At 38.0% G+C, this 27,925-nt stretch overlaps 2 protein-coding genes, 1 long non-coding RNA gene and 1 pseudogene across 5 annotated transcripts in view; 2 read left to right on the forward strand and 2 right to left on the reverse strand.

Moving 5' to 3' along the window:
- Positions 1 to 27,925, reverse strand: part of LOC116287679 (uncharacterized) — a 128,108-nt gene that overhangs the window by 32,844 nt on the left and 67,339 nt on the right. For all 3 annotated transcript variants that reach the window (XM_089029648.1, XM_089029647.1, XM_089029646.1), the window contains exons 4-5: positions 16,407 to 16,536; positions 14,450 to 14,688 (exon numbers count right to left, since the gene is read on the reverse strand). In XM_089029648.1, the coding sequence (XP_088885774.1) occupies positions 14,450 to 14,688; positions 16,407 to 16,536 (369 nt within the window). The remainder of the gene's footprint in view (positions 1 to 14,449; positions 14,689 to 16,406; positions 16,537 to 27,925) is intronic.
- On the forward strand, positions 5,175 to 6,009 carry LOC148911369 (uncharacterized; annotated as a pseudogene).
- Positions 11,539 to 14,081, reverse strand: LOC116288881 (uncharacterized). Its single transcript, XR_016119738.1, has 3 exons — positions 13,226 to 14,081; positions 12,959 to 13,094; positions 11,539 to 12,581 (listed from the first exon to the last, which is right to left on the reverse strand). It is a non-coding gene; the product is annotated as an uncharacterized LOC116288881 (long non-coding RNA).
- On the forward strand, positions 23,531 to 25,583 carry LOC116288878 (uncharacterized). The gene is made up of 8 exons (XM_031695743.2): positions 23,531 to 23,723; positions 23,844 to 23,929; positions 24,037 to 24,139; positions 24,346 to 24,385; positions 24,562 to 24,669; positions 24,914 to 25,057; positions 25,141 to 25,293; positions 25,385 to 25,583. The coding sequence occupies exons 1-5, from the start codon at positions 23,688 to 23,690 to the stop codon at positions 24,660 to 24,662; spliced, it is 366 nt and encodes a 121-aa protein (XP_031551603.2). The 5' UTR covers positions 23,531 to 23,687; the 3' UTR covers positions 24,663 to 24,669; positions 24,914 to 25,057; positions 25,141 to 25,293; positions 25,385 to 25,583.

The raw sequence follows: 27,925 nt of genomic DNA on the forward strand, positions 1-27,925 counted from the left end.
GAAATTTTAAACTTCAGAAAATTAAAAAAGGAATAAATTAAATATGTTTTTTACACTTTTAAATATTTAAAGCCATGATTTAAATATTTTATTCGTGGATGAAATATTTTATTTGTGTATTAAATATTGCTACCATTGGCTTGCCATAATCTATGGTACGAAGAAAAGCGTCATGAAATTGAGATATTCTTTTCAGTAATGAATGAGTGGACAGTGATGGCTAAGGATAAGATTGAACAACAACTCGACAAGTCCCCGTCTGATAACGTGAGCACCACATCAAAACTATTAACAGAACTATTAACCCAGTCAGCCTTGCTTGAAAAGAGACAAACCTTGCGTAATCAGATGGAGAAGCTAGAAATCGAAGAACGGATAGCTGTTGCTAAAGCACGTGAACAAGCATTGATCGAGGCAGAAGAGGTTAGAGATTCCCAATTACACCTAAAGGTAGTAGAAACACCACAGACAGCGCCTACCTACCTACCATCTCAAATGAGAGAACCGTATGCAGATGAACAATCGTTAGCAAAGACTTTTCCGGACTTTCACCTCAAGCCCTCATTATATACATTGGCCTTTAAGAAAGAGCCGACTACGCCCAAGCCTCGACGAACAGTCAATATAGATCCCACTCCATCACCTATCAAAATATCACCAATTCTTTCATCCATTGCAACAAAGACTCCTAAACCAGGTATTTACAGAAGCAGCAGTTAGGGGGACTCGCGACAGGGGTACCGTATGAGTCGGGTATTACCCCCGCCAAGTACCACCGGTCCCCCGCGGGTATTCTTCGCATTGCCCCTAACTGCTGCTGTGTTTGTGTCGCAAACGATGGTTAAGATATTTGTTATATAAAGATGGACAACATCTCGAGCATTCGAAACAAGACGGTACGCAAATTACGAACGCAGGTCTTAGATAGGCTTGACGCTGACTTCGCCTTCACGACATTTACAGAAGGAAACGTGGAAGAAATAATGGATGAGGAGAGAGCAGAAAGAATAATAAGCCTGATGCCAGAAGGCGATTACCGCTTACAATTGACGTTTATAAAGTACTTAGACGGCGAATGGACAATAGAAAGGGGGCGTAACCCAATTCGGGCGTCTGGTAAGCAAAGCTTATTTGTCCTAAACAAGAATACCAGACCTGGAGCGCTGGTAGGAATTGATATGTTGTTTTACGGAGTTGCTTACCCTGTTACTGTGGTAATCTATGGAGCGTATGAGATTAAGAAACCAGACGTCAAGAAGCTTAGACCAATGCGACACCCCGGCAACTGCGTTGGTAAGTTGGTAAGAGAGTTCTTTTAGAAGAGTGTATTTTTTTCCCTCGTTTCGGCAACCATTTTCGGCTACCTTTTCTACTCCTGCACGGGCTTTCCTGGTAGACACATTTTTGTACGATAGAGAGTTCTTTTTGTGTCCTCTGCGCTGGGAACAAGCACCCGTATGGGGAGTAGGTAGAGGCGATTTGTCTCCCCAGAGTAAGAGAGCACTGTTTTGGTGCCCTTGCAAGGTAGGAACGAATTGTTCCCCCCCCCCCCCAAGGGCGCGACAGGACACCGCTTCCTAGCAAGGGCTGCGAAACACCTCTCTCTAGATATATGGAAGAGGAAAGCATTTTGGATTGCTATAGAGAGTTTTTCGAGTGGATATCCCACGACTACTACGTTCGCGAACGTAGAGCATCGAAACAGTGCCTATCTACGCCGCCGTAGCGGTGCCAGAGTGCCTACGTAGCCCGGTATGCGAATTCCCTGTATTGTCTTTTGTGCTCTGTAGAGACCTTCCAAGATCTCCAAAAGTATTTGTGTCGTCCTTTGTTTTCCTAGCATGTAGCTGGCTATGCCTAGAGCTATGTAGAGATACATCTATATAAATATAGACCCACGGAATACCCCAAGCTATCTAGACATGGAATACCGTATTCGTAGATATATATGGCAACACCCAAAATACTATCCGAGGAAGAAATCGCAGGATTGTTGGAAGATCGCAAGAACGGTGTGGGGCTGCAAAAGGTAGCCAAGAAGTACGGCATAGGCATACCAAAGATACGCAGGATAGAGCGAGAAAATGGCTTGGAGGTAGCAATTCCCGAAAAGCCACCAACTACAGACCTGCAGAAACATTTCCTAGAAGTACAGGATTCCTTTGCTATAGTCCTTGACGACTTGCAAAAAGCTAGAGAAGAACTACGGGACGCAAAGGAGGAACTACTCGCCAAAATGGACCAGGAAGAAGATTCGTTCGAGAAAATAGACGTGGAAGAAATAGAGAACGAAGTAGAGGAAGTATCCACGAAAATAGACTGGCAAATAGCTAGCAATGTGCTATTTGCAGTCGTAGGCATAGCTGCCGTCGTTTGGGCACACAACAAAGCACCCAAAGTCGTCTACTATACGCGCCCGGAAACTCCCAAACCGAAGTCTAGGATTCCGGAGATGGAGTAGATACGCGCACCAGTCAGTCTTTCTTCTTTGCTTAGGTAGTCTTTTCTCTACCAATCTTGCAATACAATGGCGGCTGCATTGTCCAGTCTATCTTTTGCTCGTCCAGAAAGTGTCCCCAGACCGGAGTAGTAGCATGTTCTACCGTACAGCCCTCCAATACGCACTCTGGACATTTCTGCGAAAGGAACAGAATTGTCCTTTCCTTTTTTCTGTAGGTGGTTTTGGCGTACTTCCAGCATTGGTACTCACCCTCCTGCATGCGCAGCGCCTGCACGCATTCTTTGTTTGGCGGCGCAGGCACTTCTAGTAGTCTTTCTGGATTTCTGGGAATCGAATAGTCTACTTTCCTAGCCAATTCGTAGTACGTGTCCAGACCGGGTCCTTCGGGTACGAATGCAGTTGCTATGTTGTTCTTCCACTCCACCAATATTTCTTCTCCTGGAATGGCTATGCGCATGTTCTCGTCTGCTTCGAACTTTCCAGCCGCGCACGCTTCCAGTATAGCTTCCGTAGCCCACGCAATGCAGGTCTCTTTGCCTTTTCGCAATGCTACGCGGTGTCCTCTTGCCAACCAAACGGTATCTACGTTTTTGGGTACTGTGTATCCTAGTATTTTGTACTCCCCTGCGGGTATTTCTTGCATTCGGTGTACTTTGGGTCTCTCGTATCCCTCCAGGTAGGACTCGGGGCCTTCGAAGAACAATCCGCGTAGGTTTTTGGTTCTCCTGGAAATTCTATCCAATAGCTTTCTGTACTTTTCCAACTCTTTCTCTATGGCTTTCCTGTCCTCTTCCTTTTGCCGCAGTACGGAGTTCCTTTGCTCCAAGAGTTCTGCGTGGTATCTTTTCGTGGCTTCGACCCACTCGTCTCCTTCCAAATCGTCCCGTATGTCTTCCAATCTTTGCTGTCGTCGTCTGTTGGACAAGAAGGATATCCTGCGGCTGGAAGGCACTTCTAGTATTCCGAAGGGACTCTTGTCCACTCCGATCCTTTGCGCCTTCTTCGTGCGCCAAACCCACTCTACGTGCTCCGTGGCGGGAAGCATCGTAGCGATGGCGGGGGCATTTGTGTGTACTCGAGTGGGAAACTTAGACTCCGCCAGTATGGTAGGAGAGTCCTTCCAGTAGCAGCGAAGCGGAGCTATCTCCACCGGGTCTTTTCCTAGGATGTCCACGCGAAAGATAGGACAACGACGCAATCCAAACTCTGCTATGGTCCAAAGTACGCATTGCTCCCACTTTTCGTTGCCTCGAACTCGCACGCCGGCTATGCGTCTTGTTCCCAAATTGCAGTACCACGCTAGGAATATTTCTCCCGTCTCTTCGCAGCAAATGCAGCAGCATCTATCCAAGTGTTCTGTGAGAGCCAACCACATATTCTTTGGCGGCTGTACTACGAATATGTCCTGCAAAGGTTCTAGCGTCTCCGCAATAGCGTTGGTGTGGGATTTGGAGAAGTCTTTGCCGTAGATGGATATTTACATTCTGGTACATCCTCTCGCCTGCACATCTGGGTGCAGGAATGTCCTACGCAGGTGTTCGTTCGGACAATCCACGTACTCTGCCAACTTTGCGCCTACTGGATTTTGCACTTCTCCGGCTTCGAAGTTGGATACTATTTTGTTGCATATCTTCGTCCGTTTGCCGTCTTCCATCCAAGTGCAAACATGTTCTCCCACAGCATGCGTGTTCTCCAAAATCGTACCGTTGCGCCAACCGCCACTATGCTGCGGCACGTATCCCAACTCCCGCAAACGACGTACCAATGCGACTCTATCCAAAGTTCTGGAGAAATCCTGCGTGTAGTCTATGGAGTATATTCCATATCCGTGCGCGCGTAGCAGTCTGGCAAACGTGGAAATCTTCTCGTCTACGACTTCTATAGGCAATTCGGAGGTATCTACTTTGGCTACGAAGACAGCAGCGGGCTCCGTCCCATACAAGCTGGACCACTTGCCCCCGGAATCCATGCTGGAAACGCGGTCTACTATGTTTCCCTGTCTGCATGTGTGTACTATGCTGATTGGCAGGAACGTCCCAAACGTCTCCGTGGCCGCAATGGATATTCTCGACACTATTGTCTTTGCGTTCCTCAAAGTAGTTTCTTCCCATACAAATTCTCTTCTGCTACAAAACCATAGACAAACACGTCGTCTACGAAAGGCGGCAATCCGGATAGCGGCTGCAAACTCGTAGCACCTTCGTTGTTCCGCAGGTAGTTGCATTTGGATATGTCGGGCAATAGGTTACCGTCGCAGGCATTGTCCAAAAGCAAATGCGCTAGTAGCCTACTTTTTGCTCGTATGCCCATCTCTTGCAATGTTGTCGAAATACTCTTTTGCTCTTCCATCTTCTATATATAGGGGTCGAAGGTTTTGGGCTACTACTATGTGGCCCTACTTTGGGGCCCTTGCTACCTACGCCACAGACATTTCTGGTGCTTGTTCCCAGCGCAGTGGACACAAAAAAATACTTTTCCTACGCAAAATGTGTCTACCAGAGTAGAAAAGGTAGCCAAAAATGGTTGCCGAAACGAGGGAAAAAAATACACTCTTCTAAATGTCGTGAAGGCAAAGTCAACGTCAAGCCTATCTAAGACCTGCGTTCGTAATTTGCGTACCGTCTCGTTTCGAATGCTCGAGATGTTGTCCATCTATATATAACAAATATCTTAACCCTCGTTTGCGATACAAACACAGCAGCAGTTAGGGGCAATGCGAGGAATACCCGCGGGGGACCGGTGGTACTTGGCGGGGGTAATACCCGACTCATACGGTACCCCTGTCGCGAGTCCCCCTAACTGCTGCTACAGAAATATCAAACACGAAGAAGAACCACCGTATTCGACGCCACGACGATCTAATTATGATTGGCAGTACTCTCCAAGATACCCACGTGAAGATGATGTATCATTAGCAAGGTTTCTGGATAGGCAGAACACGTTGACTGAATTACGCACCGAGCATCATCAGAGAAACTCATTACCACCTCTGACGTTATCTACCTTCACCAACGACCCTGTAGACTTCTCGACGTTTATCACCAGCTTTGAGTCACAGATTGAGTCCAAAGTCTCTTCTTGTGAAGTCTGTCTGCGATATCTGGAACAATACTTAGAAGGTGAAGCTAAGGACTTGATCAAGGGATGTCGGTACAAAGACGCGAAAATAGGATATCCAGAAGCCAAGAAACTTCTTAAAGAGAAATATGGAGATCCTTACAAAATTTCAAACGCTTACATCAAGAAAGCTGCATTTTTGGCCTGTAATCAATTCTGGAGACAACGCCGCCCTAGACCGTCTGTCCATCTTCCTGACTCAGTGTGTGTGCGCCATGGAATCGATGTCGTACCTCTCTATCTTGGATCATCCGCATAATCTTCAGAAGTTAGTCAGAAAGTTACCATTGTACCTACAAGACAGATGGAGGAGACACGTTGTAACCATCAGAGATTCTGAAGATAGCATTCCCAGTTTCAAGAGTTTCGCTAACTTTATCGCCTGCAACAGTAGTACAATCAAGTTCCAATTCGAGATGTATTTTATGTAATGAAGCTCACGATCTTGATGACTGCAAGCAATATAAAGACAAATCATTGAACGAAAATAAGAAGTTCCTCTCCGAGAAACAGATGTGTTACGACTGCTACAAACGAGGTCATAGATCACGTGGCTGTATACAGAAAAGAAAATGTACTATCTGCGAAGTACGACATCCAACTGGTCTCCACGATTACAACTTTATAGCGACACAAAGGTCTGACTCGTCACATGGAAAGGAAGGCAGCAAACCTGGCGTTAACAACATTGCTGACAGTAATCGCGTTTCCAACTCAAGAATTATTGCTTCTGAGACATGCAGTACTACCACACAGCAAACTCAATCCTTACCTGTCGTTCCTGTCAAGCTACAATGGAGGAACAATCAGATCTCAACGTACGCAATGCTCGATAGTTGTAGTACAGGTACATTCATAGCTGAAGATATCTACAAGCATTTGAAGTTAGAAGGCGCAGATACGACAATCCTGTTACGAACGATGAATGGTCAAGCACTTCAAGACACCAAAGCTGTTACTGGTCTCAAGATCTCTGATCTAAAGGGTGAAAATAGCATAGAGCTACCAAGAACGTTCACAAGAGAAATCATCCCATCGTCTGACAATGACATACCTCAACGTGAAATGGCTGAAAAATGGCAACATCTAAACCTAGTAGCAGATCAGATTCCTGAACGCCTACAAGATTCAAAGGTTGGAGTACTCATCAGCACAAACTGCCCAAAGGCGATCGAACCAAGAGACTTCATTACGAGTAAAAGCAATGGCCCGTACGCAGTTCTAACCTTTGCTGGATGGACCGTCGTAGGACCTTTGGACGTCCAGAACAAGTAAGAATGTATCAATTCTAACCGTATTTGTGTGAAAGAGTTAAACCCAGTAAAGTCATCCATGGATCATATTATGTTAGTCAGCAATACTAAGGAGATCATCACCCCGAAGGCGCTGAATAGTATGATGGAGCTAGAATTCAACGAAAGAATGGATAACACTGTGACTACCTATTCTCAAGATGACAAACATTTCTTGAAGATTATTGAAGAAGGGATTAGATACGAGAATGGACATTACAACATGCCACTACCTTTCAGAGACAGTGTTGTCCTCATGCCGTGTAACAAAGAACAAGCTATCTCAAGAGCCACATGGACAAAGAATAAACTACTCAAGAATCAGAAGATGCACGAGGACTATGTTAAATTCATGAATGATCTACTGGACAAAGACTATGACAGAAGTATACCATTGTCACAAGCTCTACCCGAATCAGGAAAGGTTTGGTATTTACCGCACCATGGAGTGTATCATCCCCACAAGCCAAAGATACGAGTAGTCTTTGATTGCAGTGCAAGATACGGCGAAACATCTCTTAACAGTAAACTGTTACAAGGTCCAGATTTGGCAAGTTCCCTAGTTGGAGTACTGACAAGATTTCGCAAAGAGCCAGTAGCCTTTCAAGCTGATATAGAGGCTATGTTCCATCAAGTGCGTGTAGCAGAAAAACATCGCAATTTCCTGAGATTCCTCTGGTGGCCCAAGGGAGATCTATCGCAAAGTTTACACGAGTACCAGATGAATGTTCATTTGTTTGGCGCAATTTCCTCACCAAGCTGTGCCAATTATGCGGTTCGAAGGACAGCTGATAATACAGAGAGCGAAGCTGGAAAGGAAACGGCAGATGTCCTGAGAAAGAACTTCTACGTAGATGATTGCTTACGCTCAGAGGAAACAGAAGAAAAAGCAATTGAACGCTTAGACAGCACAATCGCAGCATGTTCGAAAGGTGGCTTTCGACTTACAAAGATAATGAGCAATAGCAGAAGATTATTGGAAAGCATTCCCGAAGAAGATCGTTCCAAAGAAGTGAAAGGTATCGACCTTGGCTTTGACGACTTACCAGTTGAACGTGCACTTGGAGTCCAATGGCATATCAAGTCTGACACATTTAGTTTTAAGATCACTCTTAAAGATAAGCCCCTTACAAGAAGAGGAATATTATCGACGATAAGCTCAGTGTACGACCCACTTGGTTTCGCAGCTCCAGTTCTACTGCCTGGAAAGATAATTTTGCAGGAACTTTGCAAAACAAATGCTAGTTACCGAAGAATATGTGCATGTTTGGGAAGGATGGAGAAACCAATTGCCTTTGCTTGAGAAGTTCAGCGTTACAAGATGCGTAAAGCCTGCAAACTTTGGAACGTCATCGATCGACAGATTCATAACTTTTCTGACGCCAGCTGTACAGGATATGGTCAAGTCTCCTACCTACGACAAGTCAATTCAAGAGGAGAAATTCATTGTGCGTTTCTAATGGGATCGGAAACAAGCTCGTTGGAGAACTTGATTATGACGTACAAAACCCAACATACTGGACCGACAGTACCACAGTTCTAAGATATATCCACAACGAACAAGCACGATATCAAGTGTACGTTGCAAATAGAGTCCAGACGATAAGAGTTAAAACTAACCAGAACAATGGAGGTATGTGTCAGGAAAAGAAAATCCCGCAGATGATTTATCACGTGGTCTAGATGTCGACAAACTTAATGATCAACACCGTTGGATAAAAGGCCCGGATTTCTTGTGGAAGCCAGATTCAGAATGGCCAGAGTGCTTCGTCAACAACGATAACGATAAGAACGAGTCAATAGTGAACGCGATCACAACACAAGAGCACCACAAGACCAATATTCTGGAGCGACGAAACAGAATCCTCCAAGTCAAGACCGACTGCAAGAACCTTGTACGTTCAGCAACAGTGAAGACATCAACTACAACTCTGGAACGACCAATCACGAAACTCGTATTGGTACTGGAGAACGATGCCCAATAGAGTAAAGACACAATGAACATTTCATTGAACACTTTATGTTTAATATTATATTATTGCTTTAAAGACACATTTTTGATAAGATTATTTAATAACAAGCACTAATAAGTTTCATTCATAAGAGTCGCATATCTCTCTTATTTGGGGGAGGATGTTAGTGCTAGATTTCCCGTGTGGATTTTTCGCCTTTTGTTTCCAGACTTTAAATATGTGCATAATTAAGACTAAGTTAAGTTCACTCAAGCTCAGTTAGTAATTTTTCAGTTCAACGTCGACCGTCTTAAGTTGCACATCGTTTTGTAAGTATTTTTTTCTATTTCTTTTGCTTTCCGTTTACTTTAATCGTTTTCTGTTAAATTGTAATCTTTCCTTCATTATTAGGAACTCTCTCTAACGCAATCAAATAAACGAAACGAAGAGTAAGACGAGTGTATTTTTTACCGCAATACCGCACCAATATGTTTAATGACCTGTTCTACGTCCTGTTGTGATACAGTACGAAACTGGAAAGCTTGAGATGTCTTGTCAGTACATTTTTGTGCTGAAGCATGAGGAGTTAATTGAAAATTATGTTCAATAGCAAGGTTTTGTGCTTTTTGTGCAGCAGTTGATCCAACAGATGTAAAATAGTTGTTAAATCTATCAGCCAGGTAGAAGTATGAAAACCATTTTGGGTTTTCTTGTTTGGCAAGCAGCGGTTTATAATTTTCCAAATTGAGTTTGTATTTCCATTACTGTTACAGATTTCTGTTCTTACATGTACTTTTTCAGCTAATCGAAGTGCTCGTTTGACCTCTTGTCTAAAAAAATCTGTAAGCATTCCAAAGAAGCTTATCATTGGTTTTTATATGTTATTTTTATTTGTAATGCGCAGTTGATCATATTAACATGTTAAATTGCGCAATACAAATAATAAACTATTATCATTATTATCATTATTATTATTATTATTAGTATTAGCATGAGCATGAGCATGAGCATGAGCATGAGCATGAGCATGAGCATGAGCATGAGCATGAGCATGAGCATGAGCATGAGCATGAGCATGAGCATGAGCATAATAATAATAATAACAATAGTTTATTTATCCACATAACGCCTAGGAGCATTTCACATACTCGTTTAAAATGCGCACGTGCACTAATCTATTAAGAAATAACCTAAATTAAAGTGATATAAAATATAATATATATATGTATATATGCAATAAATATAAAATATGAAATGATAAATATCTATTTACAATGGGAAGTTAATAAAGGAAATAAGAAAAAAAAAATATATATATATATATATATCCAATATATGATAAATAAAAATTTATCTAACGATATATAAAAGGTATGAAGTCTAATTTACGTATGATATTCTTAAAGCTATTTACGTTAACAGCATTTCTCGCATTAGATGGTAAATTGTTCCAAAGATGACTAGCTATGGATACAAAAGAATTAAGACGCCATTTACTGTTAAATGAATATTGCTCAAGTTTAGTACCAGAGCCTCTTAAATTATACTTAACTGTACGAAATTTGAAAAAGTCATTAATATATCTAGGGCCATTCCCTTTGATGCATTTAAAAAGTAAGACTAAAACTTGGAAATATCTCCTATGTTCTACGGTACGCATATTAATTGATTTAAGAATACTGTCATAAGAATTAGATTTAGATAGGCCTAATAAAGTTCTAAGAATATAATAATTGGCTTCTTCTAATTTTTTTGAGAGTGACTTAGATATTCCCACCAGCACAGGGCTACAATACTCAAGATGAGGCAAAATAAAAGCCCTATATAATTGAATCATAACATGCGCTGGAACTAAACGTCTTATTCTACGTAAAGCGTTTGTCTTAGCATAAGCCTTATTAAGCTGGACATTTAAATGTTCCTCAAAAGTTAATTTTGAGTCAATGGTAACGCCAAGTATCTTTAAAGAGTCCTTGATTTTCACAGGATTATCACCCAATAGAAGATTGTACTTGTAAGTGTTCGTTCCGATGACGAGAGCTTGAGTCTTTACAGTGTTGATTGACAGATGGTTACTAGTAACCCACTCCTTGATGGAGTTAAGTTCCTTGTTGATAGTATAGTATAGCATGAGCATGAGCATGAGCATGAGCATGAGCATGAGCATTATTATTATTATTATTATTATTATTATTATTATTAGTATTAGTATTAGTATTAGTATTAGTATTAGTATTAGTATTAGTATTAGTATTAGTATTAGTATTAGTATTAGTATTAGTATTAGTATTAGTATTAGTATTAGTATTAGTATTAGTATTAGTATTAGTATTATTATTATTATTATTATTAGTACTATTATTATTATTATTATTATTATTATTATTATAGCACTCTTATGCCACCGGTCACGAGTATTCATCAACTGTCGAATTTCAAATAGGAAAATTAATAATATTTTATATTCTAGTTGTTGGAATACCACCAAACGATCTGGGATAGAATATCGCTACCGTTTGTATGGAAGGATTCAGTGGCCACCATCTATAGCAGGGCTAAAGTGTGGGGATAGACTGGAGCAAATAAACCAATCGGCGAGTATTCGTGCAGCTTTGCAGTGAGATGTTCTAATAAAAACAGGTCTTATCTCAAAACTTATTGAGTTTGGTTACCTGTTAGTAGTAGAGATATCGTAGTTCAATTTTCGGTGCATGAAATATCTATTATCGGTTCAAATTTGAACAACATTAGAGTCGAGTTGGAGTACAAGTCCAGTGAATGGTTCGAAATTTCGAAATTTCGAAAAGTCTAAGTTGGTTGGTGTTTTGAAACAATTCAATAGTAAGAAATGGATTTCAGTTCAAGGGTAAGTTTAAAAATACATGCAGCAAATCAGCAGAGAATCTAATATTAAAATTTTTCGCTGGATTACTTTCATCTGATGTTTTTGGCTTACTGTGTTAGTGTGCCGTTGGCTAGACAATAAAGCTAGACACATGAAATACTGGAAGAGACAGAAGCAGTCCATTGCCGCTATAACTTCAATACCGGTACCATTTTTGATAACGACTCACGACTCACGACCACGACTCACGACTCACGACTCACGACTCACCGGACTCATAAAACATCATCACTGATAAAACTGATTAATACATCACAGACGCACACCATAGATGTATCTGTAGTCATAATTACATCAATTAGAGATTGTGAAGCCTCAGTCACTCTGGTAGGTTTTTCAACCATTTGACTCAAATTAAAAGTTAAGATGAAATCTTTCAACAATTTAGACTTAATTTTCAATTTAAGTCTCCAAGTAATATAGTGTCGAGGTTTAGCAGCGATGAGTCAACCAGGCATTTAGCTAAGGCGATTCAAGTCAGTTGATTGATGTGCTAGGTCCAAAAAGGATCTGCACTGTATTTTTAGCCATTGTTGTTGAAAGCCATCTTCAGAAACCATAGTAAGATCTTTCAAAACACAGTTGCTTTGAGATCGTTCAGTACGCAAGTGCATAGCCCACGTCCGGATTTCTGTGGTCCACGATCCTGTCTGAATAATTGATAACCTGGGATTTCGAGGCATGCATTGCTGACAGATAAATCAGCCCAGGTCTCTGATATGGTAAATATTTGAAAACCATTTAATAGTATGGTATCTTGGACAAGCTTAAAATGTTCTCTTGTGCCACCTTAACGCTTGACTTGAACTCCTTCGGTGTTTTGATTTTAGTGGAGTTTGCAGGCTTATTTGGTCCTGGTAATGGATGAATAAAATATATTGTAAATTGTTCATACAATCTGGGACTGTTCCGTTGAATATTTTATATGCTAACTGCATCAAGCCTACTTTGCACGTGATAAATAATGTTTCCCAGCCAGTTTTATCCAGAACTTTAGACCCAGTAAGGTCGTAATGAAAAAATATTCTAGAAGCCCTTAAGTGTATTGTTTCTAAACAATTAACATTTTCAGTAGGTGTACTGCCCCAAATTGCGCGGAAAAGACCACTCAGATCGGTCCGAAACATTCGCGATGATATGCAATATAATATGCAATATTGCCAAGGCATTTTTCGAGATGAAGTAAGCGACGTTATTCTAAAGTATTAACACTATAATATATGCTAATTACCTTGTCTGTGACTTGGCTCAGGCCATACACAAATGAACTTCTTTTGCATCTTGAGAACCGGAATCATCATGGAGGGCCATTTCGTTGATGTCAAGCATCTCGAAGCCAACGAGGTTCTCTCCGTCAACTTGGTTTCCTGTAGCAAAATTGAACAGTTTAACCTCTTTTGAATCATGAACATCAATGATCCGGAGACCATGAATAACACTTGGCTTGTTCTGATATACATTGTATTCACTAATCAGGAATGGTTCTAACGTTATTTACCTTAGTTTTGATGCGTCACTGAAGACTTGAGGTTCGATCCTCTAAGAAACTAGTACTCTAGAACATCTTCTGTAGTTAGCATTTGATTTAACCTATTTAGAAACGGTTATATTGAAAACAAACATTTCCTAAACTCTTGCTGTTAACTCGTCCGAGACTTGAAAAGAAAGAGACCGAGATTGTTTGCTATCGTGGTTTTGATTCCTGGTTAATCACAAGAACGACGAATCAGAACCCAAGAAATGCTCCCTGTTGACATTAGTACAGCAGAAGGTAAACAGATCAACTTTCAAAAGTCCAAGTTTCACGATAATCCCCGCGAGTTTCTTTTCAGAGCGAATCAGGAGAATATTTACAATGCTTCACTGTTGACATAAAGCAGGAAAACGCTAAACGCCATCATATTTAGAACATCTCTCATGATAAGTCATTTGGTTTTTGAACATGAAAATTACCAATGAACTTATTCAACCTGTGAAGCCAATGGAGTTTCCATCCAATGTATTCTTTACAGAGTCACCTCCGACCGCTGACTAAGAACTATGATCTAACAAATCATGATTATGAAATAATCTAAATTTATTTGAAATAAGTCAAAAAATATGTTTTTTAACCAATTTCTTTTGGTTCTTTGACCTGATGGACTTGCCGTGAAAATATCAACCATTTCATTATTGGTTAAATCAACCAATAAGAATGGGTATTTATAAGTGTAATGATGTGGGCTCCCTGTGTCCACATCCGGCATATACTTGTTAAGCCTCGTGTCTGAATAGCTCAACTAAAAATAAAGTACAGATCTTTGCAATAAGTATACCATTATCAGTTGGTTACTTTAATACTGGTCAAAAACTAACCAATTATCATTGGTAATTCCAACTAATTTAGTGAAATGGTTATATTAACCAATAAAAATGGGTATTTATTAGTATACCATTAACAATTGGTTATTATAAGCATTTTATTTTGGTATAGTTTTTCACATTTGCGCTGGTCAAAAACTAACCAATTATCATAGGTAGTTTCAACCAATTTGAAATGGTTATAACCATTAATATTGGTCGTTTCAACCATTTGTTTTTGGTTAAAGTTTTACCTGCTCCCACGACCCAAATCAACCAATTATAATTGGTAGTTCCAACCAATTTTAAATGGTTATAACTAATTAATATTGGTAGTTTAAACCAGTCCATTTTTACAGTGCATACGTTGTACTATACTAACCTTTATAATCATCGTTCATAATGTTTACTGTCAAGTTGTTCCGGGTCTCATTCACAGTGACATAGCTTGAGCTATTTGTCATGGTTATGTAAAATGTCTCCATATGCTCTGGTTTATTGTCATTAATTATAGATACATCGATGCATTTAAACGTTTCGTTTAGTCCAAAATCCACAAGGTAAGAATTAAGGGGAGTGAAATCATCATTTGAAGCAGTAGTGCCCTGAACTGTGGACAGCCTGTAAAAGTACCAAATAAAGTTAAATCAAATAGATCATGACACAGACAACCACGTGCTTGAAATTCGTGAGAGATAATTATGACAGTGCAAGTGATGTCACTTTTCAATCGTAAATTACAAAAAACTAACAGACAAAAAAACAAAAAAACAACAAAAAAAAAACCCACCTTTTACCTTGGCGATTCAAAGAAAATATAAGTAAACAAACAAAAATTAAATTAAATCAAATCCACCTTACTACCACACCTTTTGCTGTTCATTAACCGCAAAGGAATATTCATTCAAGCGAAAAAGCATTATCATTAGCGCGAAGAGGCACACAATAACGCGAACGGAGTTTCAAGAGCGCGATGGAACTTTCATTAAGGAATTTAGCATAACATTGGACAATCATGAATATGTTTGTGCAGGTTCATTAGCGTTTTCGAAGTTTCATTAGCGCCTTTGTGCAATCAATAGACAAAACCACACATTCAATAACGGTTTTTGGACATTCATTAGCGCAATACATTAATGTAACTTCGAAAACGCTAATGAAACTTCGAAAACGCTAATGAACCTGCACAAACATATTCATGATTGTCCAATGTTGTGCTAAATTCCTTAATGAAAGTTCCATCGCGCTCTTGAAACTCCGTTCGCGTTATTGTGTGCCTCTTCGCGCTAATGATAATGCTTTTTCGCTTGAATGAATATTCCTTTGCGGTTAATGAACAGCAAAAGGTGTACTTAAGGTATTTTTCTTTTGTTTTGCACTGCACATTTTTCTGCGCATGCAACTAAAAGCATGGAACTAACAAAGTTTAGGCATTTTTCTTTCGGAAACTAAATAAGAAACATATTCAAAACCAATTTTCACTTTTTTCTCTTTTTTGAGTAGAAAAATTAAGATTTTTATCTGACTCGTCCCAGTTCCCACTCGGAAAAGTGTCAGTTTTTTACTATTTTGAGAATGTTTTGCGAGATAAATCAAAAACGAGAATGGTGACCCCCTTTGATAATTGCGATGATCGTCATTTTATATCGAAATATGAAGGAAAGTTTATTGGATAGATTTTGAAATATTTTGATGGGAATAGTTGACATGTGCAATTTTTATAAGAGGCGCACATACATGCATTTTTACTAATAGTTCAAGAATCATAGTAATCCAATGACTTTGATGGATTTAATAGTATAAATTATCTAGCAAACTTCGAGTTATAAGTACGGTTTGCTATATGAAAGTACATTTAACTGTGACAGAAGTTCTTACTGTGAATAAAGGTTCTTGATTACAGCTTCCGGTTGCTATAGCATTTCACTATAAAACCCATAAATTGACATATTTGGAGAGCATGTAGCTAAAAAACGAGATTGGTGACCCCATCTTTTTATTGCAGTTTTTAAATGTCCATAACATAATTAATGTCCATGCAAAGTTTCAGGACAAAGTTATTTGCAAAATTTCTTTCAAGGGAATTACCTTAAATAATAATAAAAGTTTTCTGCAAAACACTAGATTAAAATATAATTTGATATTAATAGGAAACGTTTTTACACCTAAACCCAAAGACTAATACTCCCGACCCTCCGCCTCGTTATATATCAGATAATCATTTCATAATATACTCTAAAATATGATAATAAAAAGTGTCCTAAGCGATATGTCAGGATAATTTAACTTAATCTAAAATTTCACTACATCTGGTAAGGGTTATCGAGAACATCTTTTACCTTACACTTAGTGCTTCCGGGGGGACTCCTCCTGCTGGGCTCCTGGCTTCCCCTTCTCTGTTCATACACACTGTCACATTACCATCACTCTCTGACACAGTTAGAGATGTCTTTGAAAAGCCGATCAAAACTGCAGAAAGAAAAGATAATGCAATTCTTAGAATTAGACAACAACGAAAAAGGTCGTGGGTTGATGCTTTTAAAATATTAGTCTAACTTTATCTCTATTGGTCTCTAAAATGTATTATAAACTAAACTGCAAAATCCCGGTTGTAACTCCCTCATGTTAGAATAGCACCACTAGTCTGTTAACACAAATATCCTTCCAGTTGTAAGGTAAAAGTGATTATTATTAGATGTTTATGTAAATCTTTGCGAGAACAAGTAGCAAGAGGTCGGGCGTTACATTATAGGCAATATCTCACAAATTTGTTGCGAAAAAGAGAACACAGCTCTCTTTAATCTATTACATTGCTCTTTAACTGTAATCTATTAAATTTCTTTTGGTCTGCCCTTGCATTCCCTCAACTTCAACTCTCCTCTTGGGACTTCTCTGCTTCAAACATTCGGAACGTGCGCCTTCCTTTTTTTCTTATCTTTGCGTGCAAGTTCCTTTCCTTGACTTTCTTCCATGTGTTGTTTCCAGCTCATGGTTTGTTCTTTTTTCGTCTTCCCAATGCTTTCTTTTACTTTCTTTCTTTTTGCCAAGATTCTTTCGTGTTCCTTATCAAAGTCTTGAATGTCGTCTAGCAACTGGAACTCGTATTTCAATTCTACATTATATTTTGTCCAGCGGAATCCTTCATTTTCTAGTTTCTATTCATCAAATCTGTTTCCAGTTAACCAGTCCGTTCGTGCTGCAAAAATCATCTAATCGCACACGGTTATCGATGATAGTACACAATGCCTTCCTCTTATTTCATCCTACCCTGTTATATTCTTGTTGTCATTTCCAACTTTGGCGTCCAGATATTCATCAATACAATCATATCGTTTTGGTTACAACTTGATAGAGTATCCCGTAGTTGGTAATAGAATTTATCTTTTGGTTTCATCAAGTTTCATCGTTTGTTGTTTCATATACTCAATTGTATCCTCCTTGTCAGCTCTCATCACACACCACTGTCTCTCCTCTTTGTACAGTTTAAGACCTAATCCCCATCCTTCTACTTTCAGTTATACACAGTATTTCAATTTTATAATTTTCTTTGTGCTTTCCACTTTCAGCCATGGTCCTTACATTTCAACAGCTGATATCATGCAGTATAGCACTTACATATACCTTGGGGATATTGTAAGGCATATTGGCCAATGGGTTTCCTGTATTTAATATGCAAAGAAAAAATAGGGGGTCACCGAACTAATGAACGAGCTATAAGCGACTAAGTCTGATTTTTCCGTCCAAAATCACCATTTCTGTCCGCGCGGACTTGGGTTCTAGTACTTTATACATTCCCTTGATGAAAATTGTGAAATTGTCTTTGCAATCTCTAAAGACCCTAAAACCTATTTTGAATTGATTTTGGAACTAAAGAGGTCAAAATATTTTTTGTTCATTCATTTACAAAGTCGTATATTTGTCAATTTCGCCATCAAAACCGGCCAGGTCAGGCAATAAGTAAGAGTTAATTACCGAGTACGGAGGCAATAAGCCATATACATCCCAAGGCCCGCAGGCCCGAGGGATGTATAGGCTTATTGCCTCCGTTCTCGGTAATTAAGTAGTTATCAATTGAAAAGATTTTCTACCAAATGTTTATATATCTGAAATGCTCATTATAAATGCGAAGTCAATATATAGTTATTAACTAATTGAGAGTTTTAGATTGACGTTTTTTCGGCTATGACCGCAAACCGCAAACCTCAAAATATCACGTGACCTAGGTCTCGCGGTCAGGTTAGACGTCTGCAGTTCACGTTTTTACGTCAAAGACACCTTCTAGCGGTAAGTGAAATACGGCAAGGTTTTTATAAAACTGTAATTCAATAAACCCGCGTTTAAGGCTCGAATTAATAATGTTATATGTTTGTTCTTCTCAAATGACATTGTTTTAGAATTTAACGACGAAGTAATTATCAATTTTCGTCATTTTTAAGTGAAGACATAGCAACGAAGAAGAATAAACATGGCGGCTTCAACAGGACTGTTTCCATGTGAGGCATTTCAGTCGTTTTAGTTCACCATGTTGACACTAAGGAAAACATTGTGCTTCTGTGGTTGTGTTGTCTTAAATTATTCTCTTTTTTCCCCCATAGAATATGACACCTTTTAGATGGCCCTCCATGACCAATTCCCTACTTTGAGGTGAAAGTGTAAACGCCAATCTAAAAGGTCTTACGGTTTCAACGTTTAAACTTCTAACTGCAAACGTGTAACCGCGGTTTGCGGTCATAGCGAAAAAGCTTCAATCTAAAACTCTAATAACTATATATTGACCTCGCATTTATAACGAGGGTTATGACAAAAATATAGCCTTGGAACAACAAAGAAAACCGTGTCAATTGAATAAATTATGACGTTGGATATGTTGATAAATAATATATATTTAGGCACTGCCTGAAAGCGGAGCTCCCGATAAGCAAGTCACAGGGGGCTCAATTTGAATAGAAGGTAAAAAGAAGATCGGGAAAATAATCTTCAATTATTTTCTATTCGAGATGAAGATAATGTCTGCCATGATAAAAACCATGCAGTGAAATCGAATCGAAATGCACTACATTGTTTTTTTTTGCGCGAGTATACTCTCCCACTTAGGAATTTTGTACACAACTCACCACCAGCCCCCCAGGGGCTAGTTTTGTTCTTGGAAGATTCTTCGACAAAATTTCCCATGGCCGACATTCTTAAGCTTTGAACCCCTGGTTGATTTTACTTAAAAAACGAAAGATAACTACAGATAATCCAATACAATATCCAATTTAGTGATATTTACCTTGGATGTCTTTCATTGAAATCAAAATTTTGGAGATTCCCTGAATTTTTTTAGGACAAATGAAGACTATATGACAGGTGAGCAAAAAACAAGCTTACTTACATCTTTTACATAACGATTCTTGCTTTTCCCTAGGAATTTTTATGTTTTTATATGAACTGTATTTTTATAGTTCAAATAAAAATAAAATAAAATAAAACAAATGCTTTGGTAGCATCAGCGAGAGAAAATTGGCTGGAGATCACCAACTAACTAAACTTGAGAAATGAAGGCCCTGAACGTTAAAGCCAAATGTGTCATCAGTTAAAAAAGCTTTCTTAATATCCTAATACTTCATTAAAATAATTTTATTCCTTTCATATAAGCCTTAGTTAACTACTTTTCAAGAAGATTGAAAACTAAGCTTACTAGATTTTGAGATTTGATTTTACCAGTTTTCATCTGTTTTCATGTGTGAGAAAGATACGCAAATCACGAACAACGAAAGTTTTCGAAAAACAAAGTTTATATTCAGCTATTAAACTTGACAAGGACAACTGAGACAAAATAGAAAATAATGCAAAATGCAAAATGACTAATTTCTTTGTCAGTAAATTGGCACTTGTAAATGTTTTAGAATAATTTTTAGCTTTTTAAAGTGAAAGACAAGGTCTTTATACAATAACATCTCTCAACAACACAAATTTAAGCTCATTTCATATAATCGTACTAGCTCGAACAGCTTTATAAACAGTTGAATATCTAGTGTAATTTTGCATTTCATTCAATATATAAACTAAATTATCTGTAAAAAGATATAAAATTATTGAATGAAAGTCTTCAGCTTTGTTTTGCCGATGGGACCCGCGACAGGAGACAAACAAAGCTGCATTTTTCTTGAACGAAAAACATACGATAGTTGGTTAAAAACAACTGAATTGTTAATGATTTAAAAGGACGAATATTTGTTTAAAAAAATAAATAATAATAATAATAACTTAATTAAAGAACTTGACTTGCAATTTAAAAGAGGTAATAAATTGAAAAACTCAAGCTACTAATATATATACATATATATACAGTATAAAGGAGTCAATGTCTATATTAGTCCCATTTCTTCACGGAATATGGTATGAAGCTGTCACTGAAACGTTTCGTTTTACACTTTATTAGCGGAAGTCGTCGAGATTCTCTCGTGTTGTATTTTTTTCTGCCTTGGTGTTGGAAGGAGGTCGGCCACTTTACTGTTTTCATGATTATTTTATAGGTAGAAATCTTTGCACAATATTTCGCGCCTTTCGGATAACAGTATTAAGTCTATTAACAGTATTAAGTATTAAGTTCTTTTAGTCTCTCTTGGTAGGGTAGCTGAGGGTAGATGATCTTCGTAGCACGCCGTTGAATCTGCTCAAGTTGGTCACTGAGGTAGTTGGGAAGAGATGAGTGCCACAGCGGACATGCATATTTTAATAGAGGACGAACAAAGTAACAAAAGACAGAGCAGAGGTCTTTGGGCATAACGCCGCAGCGTTTTAGAGTTCTAATGGCGTAGAGACGTTTGCTCGCTTTTGCGCATACATGGTCAATGATCGTTGTCCATTTCAGGTCAGATGATATGTGAACCCCTAGAAGTTTTGTACTTTGAACAGACTCAAGTTTCTGACTATTGATAGTAAGTGGAGGCAAACCAGGTTGCTTTCTCATAAACGATATTGTAAGTTCATTGGTTTTCTTGACGTTGAGTTTCATATTGTTGTTACGAGTCCACATGTTGATGTGGTCGATCGCACTCTGTGGGGTAGTAGAGTGTAAGTCTGTGGCTGATAAAACTTCAAAAACGGTGCAGTCGTCGACATACTTATACAGTGGTAGCTCAGTAGAGAGGTCGTTTACCATTATCAGAAAGAAAAGCGGTCCAAATTTTGTACCCTGAGGAACTCCAGCGTTGATTGTCGTCCAATTTGATGTTGATGACCCAAGTTTAACACGATGATGACGATTTTCAAGAAAGCTAGTGGTGGAACACCAAGAACCTGCAGCTTAGTCATAAGGATGTTGTGGTCAATTCGATCGAATGCTTTGGAGAAGTCGATTAAGAATGAGCGAATGAAGGTTTTAGGAGTGTCGGTGGAGGACCACCATTTGTGGAGAAGATGGACCAACGGATGTGTCGTTGAGGTTTTCTTAACGCAGCCAAACTGAAAAGGATCGATGTGCGGTAGAAATATGGTAGCTAGCCAGTCAAATACGAAGCCCTCTAGGACTTTACTAAGTACAGGTGTAAGTGAGATTGGTCGTAGATCGTTGTCGATTGAACGCGGCTGTGAAACTTTATTAAGAGGGATGACGTTGGCACACTTCCAAAGACGTGGTACGATACCCTGTCTAATTGAAGAGTTGAAAATTGCACATACAGGACGAGACAAGACTAGTGCTAAGGACTTTAGAACAGTGTTTGTTGTAATATGCTCTTCGTGTTATATTTCATCCAGCATTAAAATAAATTAAGCTTATCTATAGAAATATTAAAAGTTTTGAGAGAAAGTCTTTGATTTGTCGATTCGTCGAAAAGAATGCTTGTCAAAAAAAAACACAAAAAAAAAAAAAAAAAAAAAAAACGCATTGTTAATGTTTGCTAAAAAAACACACCTAAATTCTTGAAGAACACTTCTTCATCTATCTTTGACTACATGGAAGTTGTTTTTATTTGCTGTTGGTCTATAATTTGTCCTAAAGCTATTTTTTCTGTGCATTTGAGAGCCGCATTTGCGAGTAGTTTTGCTTTGACATCAAGTGAGATTCAGGCCTACCCCGGGTCCTTAAGTCGCCGTAATTTAAAGCAACTTAAGGCGACTTAAGAAAATATGATGGAATTTTGGGTATTTTTAGGGCGATTTAAAGCAACTAAGGTGATTTAAGAGGGCAAAGCTAGTTTCTTGTAAATAAATAAATTTTAAAATGATTCATCTAATTAAAGGTAAACCGAGGACTGTCTTATTCATACTACTTATGGTATCTAACAGGTGCCAGCATAAAATCAGAAATGCCAACTATGCAAACTGTGATTGATCAATAGAAAGACCTGTCTCAATAGCCTTGGTTCCCTAGTTTGCATTGGCATTTTTGATTTTATACTGGCACCTGTTAGATACCATAAATGGTATGAATAAGGACCATGTTAAAACACCCTAGCATGCTCGCACTAAACCCATGAACATAAATTAGTACAAAATATTGCTAAGTTACGTTATTTTGTATTTGTTTTGTCTGTGTAGTTATTAGTGCTGTCAGTACTAATTAGCAACAATTAATTCTCTCATGAGTTTAGTGCAAGTACTCAAGCAGCTAACATTTCTCACTATGATAACCAGTGTTTATCATAGCAAAAACAATATAGTGGCTTAACCTGTAGAAGCAGTCATATGATAGTTGTGAAAATGTTCTATCATTTCTGTTTCTAACTCTTAATAGACTCTTTGCCCCGATTCCCAAAACATTTCAAGCTGTATTTTCTCATGTGAAAAAAAACCCCTATTATTTTGTCCTCCAGTTCAATTCCTCTTGGGAATCAGTGCAAAGGGTCTATACCAACATAACAACACTGGAGTAAGAAAGACTTTGTAACCCACAACTTTAATATCTAACACTACTAGTTTCATTCCATTGTTTTCTATTGATTGTGTTCAGGTCAAATGACATCATTATGACAACACAAGCAAAATCTTTTCTAGTTTAGAAAAATACCAATTATTGTTTGTTTGTTATTTTGTACATGAAATATTCGTGCCTTCAATTAACCGATGTATCAACTGTTTTAGCAACAAGATAAAATGGTCAAAATGTTTTTTGGTCGTTCTCCAAAAGTATTGCATTTCTAATATAGAGGCTTGGTGGGAAGTTTTCTGAAACATTGAAGTTACCAAATCGTGCAAAATCTCTGCGGGTGCAATCATCTTTAGTCCTTGGATAGTCAAATTATAAGGCCTAAAATTCAAAATGTCCTAAATTCAACCATATCAAAGCTTCGAAAATTAGCACCAAAAAGATGCCAATAAGCTAAACAAGCATTAGGGGTTGAAGGGTAATACCTAAATAACAAAATTCTAGCAAAAAAAAAAAAAATGTTCTAGTCTACAAACACGGTAAAAAAAAAAGTTATTCAAAGTAATGCACTAGTCAGTTGTTTCCACCACCCCCCACCCCCGCGGTATGTGGGGATTTTGTCGGGCAATATAGGGAGAATTACCGTAGCTTTGAGCAAATTCCGTTCTCTACCCCCCGGGGGATTTTTTGGAAATACCAATCGCCTTCCCCGTACCTCACGTGGAAATTGAAGTTGGGAGTCTGGAACCGAGTTTCTGCTTTCAAGATGGCGGACATGGATGACCACCACGAGGTCCACGAGGTAATGATATATTTGCATGTTTTTCGTTATTTAAATGTACTTTTCTTCATACTGATTGGATATTTCGTATTAGATTCTTAACTTCCAATTAAATGCGCTGTTTTTTATTGATTTTTCCAGAATCTGCTAAGATTTTGGAAAAACTTTTTCGCCAAATGTGCCGTACAAGAGGCTGAAGATTATGCAGAAAAGTTCGCTCGTGAAAGGTCTGTATGAAAGCTTATTTTAACCCAATATTCATTGTATTTTATAAGAATTAAACTTTCTTTTATAATAATACTCAATAATGTGTCGTATGATATATTTCTTTTAGAATGCAAAAAGAGATGGTTCGTGATTTGAACAGAGAAATTCTCAAAGAAATCGGTATTTCTACAGTAGGCGACTCAGTTGCGATTTTAAAGTATGCAAAAGAGGTATGTACACATAGAATATAATTTAAGAGCGTAAAGACAGAAAATTTTCTATTTATTGTCTCATTATGGTTCCAGTCAAATTTGGAAATATTATCAATTATTTATTTATTGTTAATAGATATATCAATATTATAGCAACAACAAATAATAATGAAGATGATAATTTATGAACATAAGCTTAATTAACATTCTTTCCCAAACTTCAGATATCTTCATCTGTTGACTTTGCTGAAGAAAGTAAAAAAGGTATGATTGCAAAGGCAAAAAATATCAAGGTGATAATTAATTTTTGGGACAAGTTTTGTTGTAATCATGCTACCACATGTACAGTATAGCACCATCATAGCCACATGGATGTGATATCATATAATTTTGCATTGCTAAACACTTTTTAAAATCATGAAATATTTATTTTTGAAAAGGTAGAAAACATAAACTCTTCAGTCAAAAGCATTTCTCTGTCAAAAACCAAGCAAGCAACTCTAGTTGTTGGGAAGTGTGGTGTTTTAAAAGTTGGACCTGAACTTGAAGTAAGTTCCCAGTCTAGAAATATAAATGTATCTGTTGTTGTTGTTGTTGTTGCTGCTGTGGTGCTTATTTTGTTTTCCTTTTTTTGTTTTTAACAAATCCAGTCACTGCAAACTGCCACCTCAAAAAAAAAAAACAGTGATGCAGCATGAATGGATCAAACTGAAAGCATCTGATGACTCTTTATGAAAAATATATCTTGGATAGCTAGATTACTTTGTTAATTCCCATTAATTTTTGTTCCAGGTATAGATATTGAAGATCTCTCACAGAAAGTACTGTTGCCAGTGCAGGAAGTAAAATGGCACCTTGACCACTATGGGAATATCAGAGAAAAGCGTAAGGCAAAGACTGCAGCAAAGAAATCAAGTCAAATGAATGACTGCTTAGGTATTTTTTTACCATAGTTTGCAAGTCATAGTTAAAAAGCATGTTTTTTTAGCATTTGTTGATATTATTTTTGTAATTTTTAGATAACAATATTGGTATGAGCTGTATTGTATGTAAAGGTATGGCATCTGTATGTTGTTCAGCTGACCCTGAACAATGTACAGATGCTTATTGCCTAGGATGTCTTGATTTGAAATACCCCCCACCCATGGAATGGGTTTGTCCAATGTGCCAAGGTAAGCTGAAACTGTTAATTAATTTGGTAAAGCTATCACTAGATCTTAGAATATACTTAAATGCCTTGAATTAATCTATTATTAAATTCAGAGGATGCAGATGTATACTGTGTATGCTCTCAAGGAGAATATGGCCTTATGGTTGGATGCGATGGTCCTAAGTGTGTGGCACAATGGTTCCATCTTCAGTGTGTTGGATTGACAGAGGAACCCAAGACAGAGCAATGGTTTTGTCCATTGTGCTCTCAAGTCTAATGTTTGATGAAATTAAAGTTGATATTCCAAACTAATATCAAGTTCTTTTATTTTCTCTCTCTCCCTCTTTTCTCAACTTCTGAAAGAATGAGTGATAGCAAATCAATAACCATAAGTAATCATTATCGTGACCTCTGAGGGTAGGGGATTTGCATTTTATTTCTGCCCTGGGTGCTGGAGGATTTGTCTTAGATTGCCATGCATCATTTGCTAATTCCCCCACCATGTCCCGGGGGTGGGGGGGGGGGGGGGGGGTGGTGGAAACAACTAACTAGTGCATAAACAATGGGTTATTTGCAATTTTCGTCATTTTCAACCTACCTTTATCGTTTCATTGTGACTTTTGTGGCGCTCAACTTTCCAAATTTTCACAAGGAAATGTTTCTTGGAGACTCAATAAGCATTTAGAGAACTAACCTTGGTCGTAAAGAGCTAAAATCCAAGCAATAATTAAGTGGTTCTATAAAGGATTACAACAGAATACACAAGTCATCGAATTCTCGTTCGAAGCAATACAGCATTTATAGTTTCTTCGAGCTTCAAAATTCCTGTATTTCGTGACAGAATTACCTGTAAGCTGTTATTTAACATGAATGCTGAACTTTTGAAGGCTACAAAGTAAAAAAAAATATGCTTATTTTGAGAATCTTTGAAAGAAAGAATTCTTGATCTAAAGTGGTTGTTCTTATTTTCAACCGCTGACCGGAAGTTTGGAAAAATGAACGAGACAGATTTTGTGGTGACCAGACATCTTCAAACATTCGGCCTTAGCAAATGTACTCACTTAGTCAATGAATCCGATTTATTACTCTGCCGCGCAGGTAAGTATAATTACAGGTATTTCATGTTCAGCCAAATATGGCCCATTTTAACTCACATATTACAACATTCAATCTTATATGTGTACCATTCGCTGACCGGCAGTTTGGAAACTGATGATTTTCTCTGATTGGACCTGACAATTCGAGAGACATCCTCTCCAGTAAATGCCAAGTTTATCACGATGGTGGTTGCATATACAAATTTATTAGAATCTTTCAGTGATATGTCAAAAAATCCTGTTGCGGGGTTAACTTGCAACGGCAGATCTAGGGGAGGGGTGCATGGAGATTTTGTTTCCCTTCCCCCTAGATCCCTAGATGAGCTGTTATCTACTGCATTATTGGGGTTTGAGTTTGTAAGCAAAGGGTGCACCCCCTCCTAAAACAAAAATCCTGGATGGTGTCTCCCCCAATAGAAAAAGTCCTGGATCCGCCCCTGACTTGCACGGCAATTATATACCAGCATGCGAAGAATAAACTCTTGACAAGAGCGCAGTGAAAACAGAAGTGAAAGATCGTTAAAGTAGTCGCGGCATGCATGCTTCGAATAACTTGTTTTTTTTAAAATACTTTATCACAAGATATACCCCCTCTTCCGCTACTAAAAACTTTGTTCCTACAACTATTTTCACATAAACTTGTCAAAATAGAAATTCGAAACTAAATTATTAAGTTTAAAGGGGGATTAACATGAAAATCCTCCGAAATTTACTTGACAAAAACTTCAATCGAATAATCTTTAAGGGTTTAATAATCACTGGTTAAATTATTATTTTTATATTCCAATGGGAAGTATTATATTTTTATGAATTTTCATAGGTGTCTGTGACGTCATACACTTAACACCAAACATCGCTCCATACATTTCTTTGTAAATAATTTCATGTTTTACTCTTTTTCTATTGAACACAAAGGTCCGCTGAAAACTTAACTTTAGAACTTGTGGATAGACTGAGTATAAAACTAGCGGAAATTTTGATTACAAAATACAAAGAAATGTATGGAGCAATGTTTAGTGTTGAGTGTATGACGTCACAGACTCCTATAAAAATTGGTAAAATATAATACTTCCCACCCAAATATCAGAAAAAAACTTTAACCAGTGATTATTAGACCTGTAAGGGTTATTCCAGTAAAGGTTTCAGCAGAATTAAAATTTGGATGATTTTCGTGCTGGTCCCCCTTTAATTATTGTAGAAAAGAATAAGGTCGATAAATGGCATAACACAAATTATAGTCATTTACAAATGGCTGAACATGAAATACCTGTAATTATACTTACCTGCGCGGCAGAGTAATAAATCGGATTCATTGACTAAGTGAGTACATTTGTTAAGGCCGAATGTTTGAAGATGTCTGGTCACCACAAAATCTGTCTCGTTCATTTTTCCAAACTTCCGGTCAGCGGTTGAAAATAAGAACAACCACTTTAGATCAAGAATTCTTTCTTTCAAAGATTCTCAAAATAAGCATATTTTTTTTTACTTTGTAGCCTTCAAAAGTTCAGCATTCATGTTAAATAACAGCTTACAGGTAATTCTGTCACGAAATACAGG

Source organism: Actinia tenebrosa, unplaced genomic scaffold (assembly GCF_029948245.1).
Source record: "Actinia tenebrosa isolate PJP-AT-01 unplaced genomic scaffold, QUT_ActTen_1.0 PGA_scaffold14__42_contigs__length_11649687, whole genome shotgun sequence".
Taxonomy (NCBI): domain Eukaryota; kingdom Metazoa; phylum Cnidaria; class Anthozoa; order Actiniaria; family Actiniidae; genus Actinia; species Actinia tenebrosa.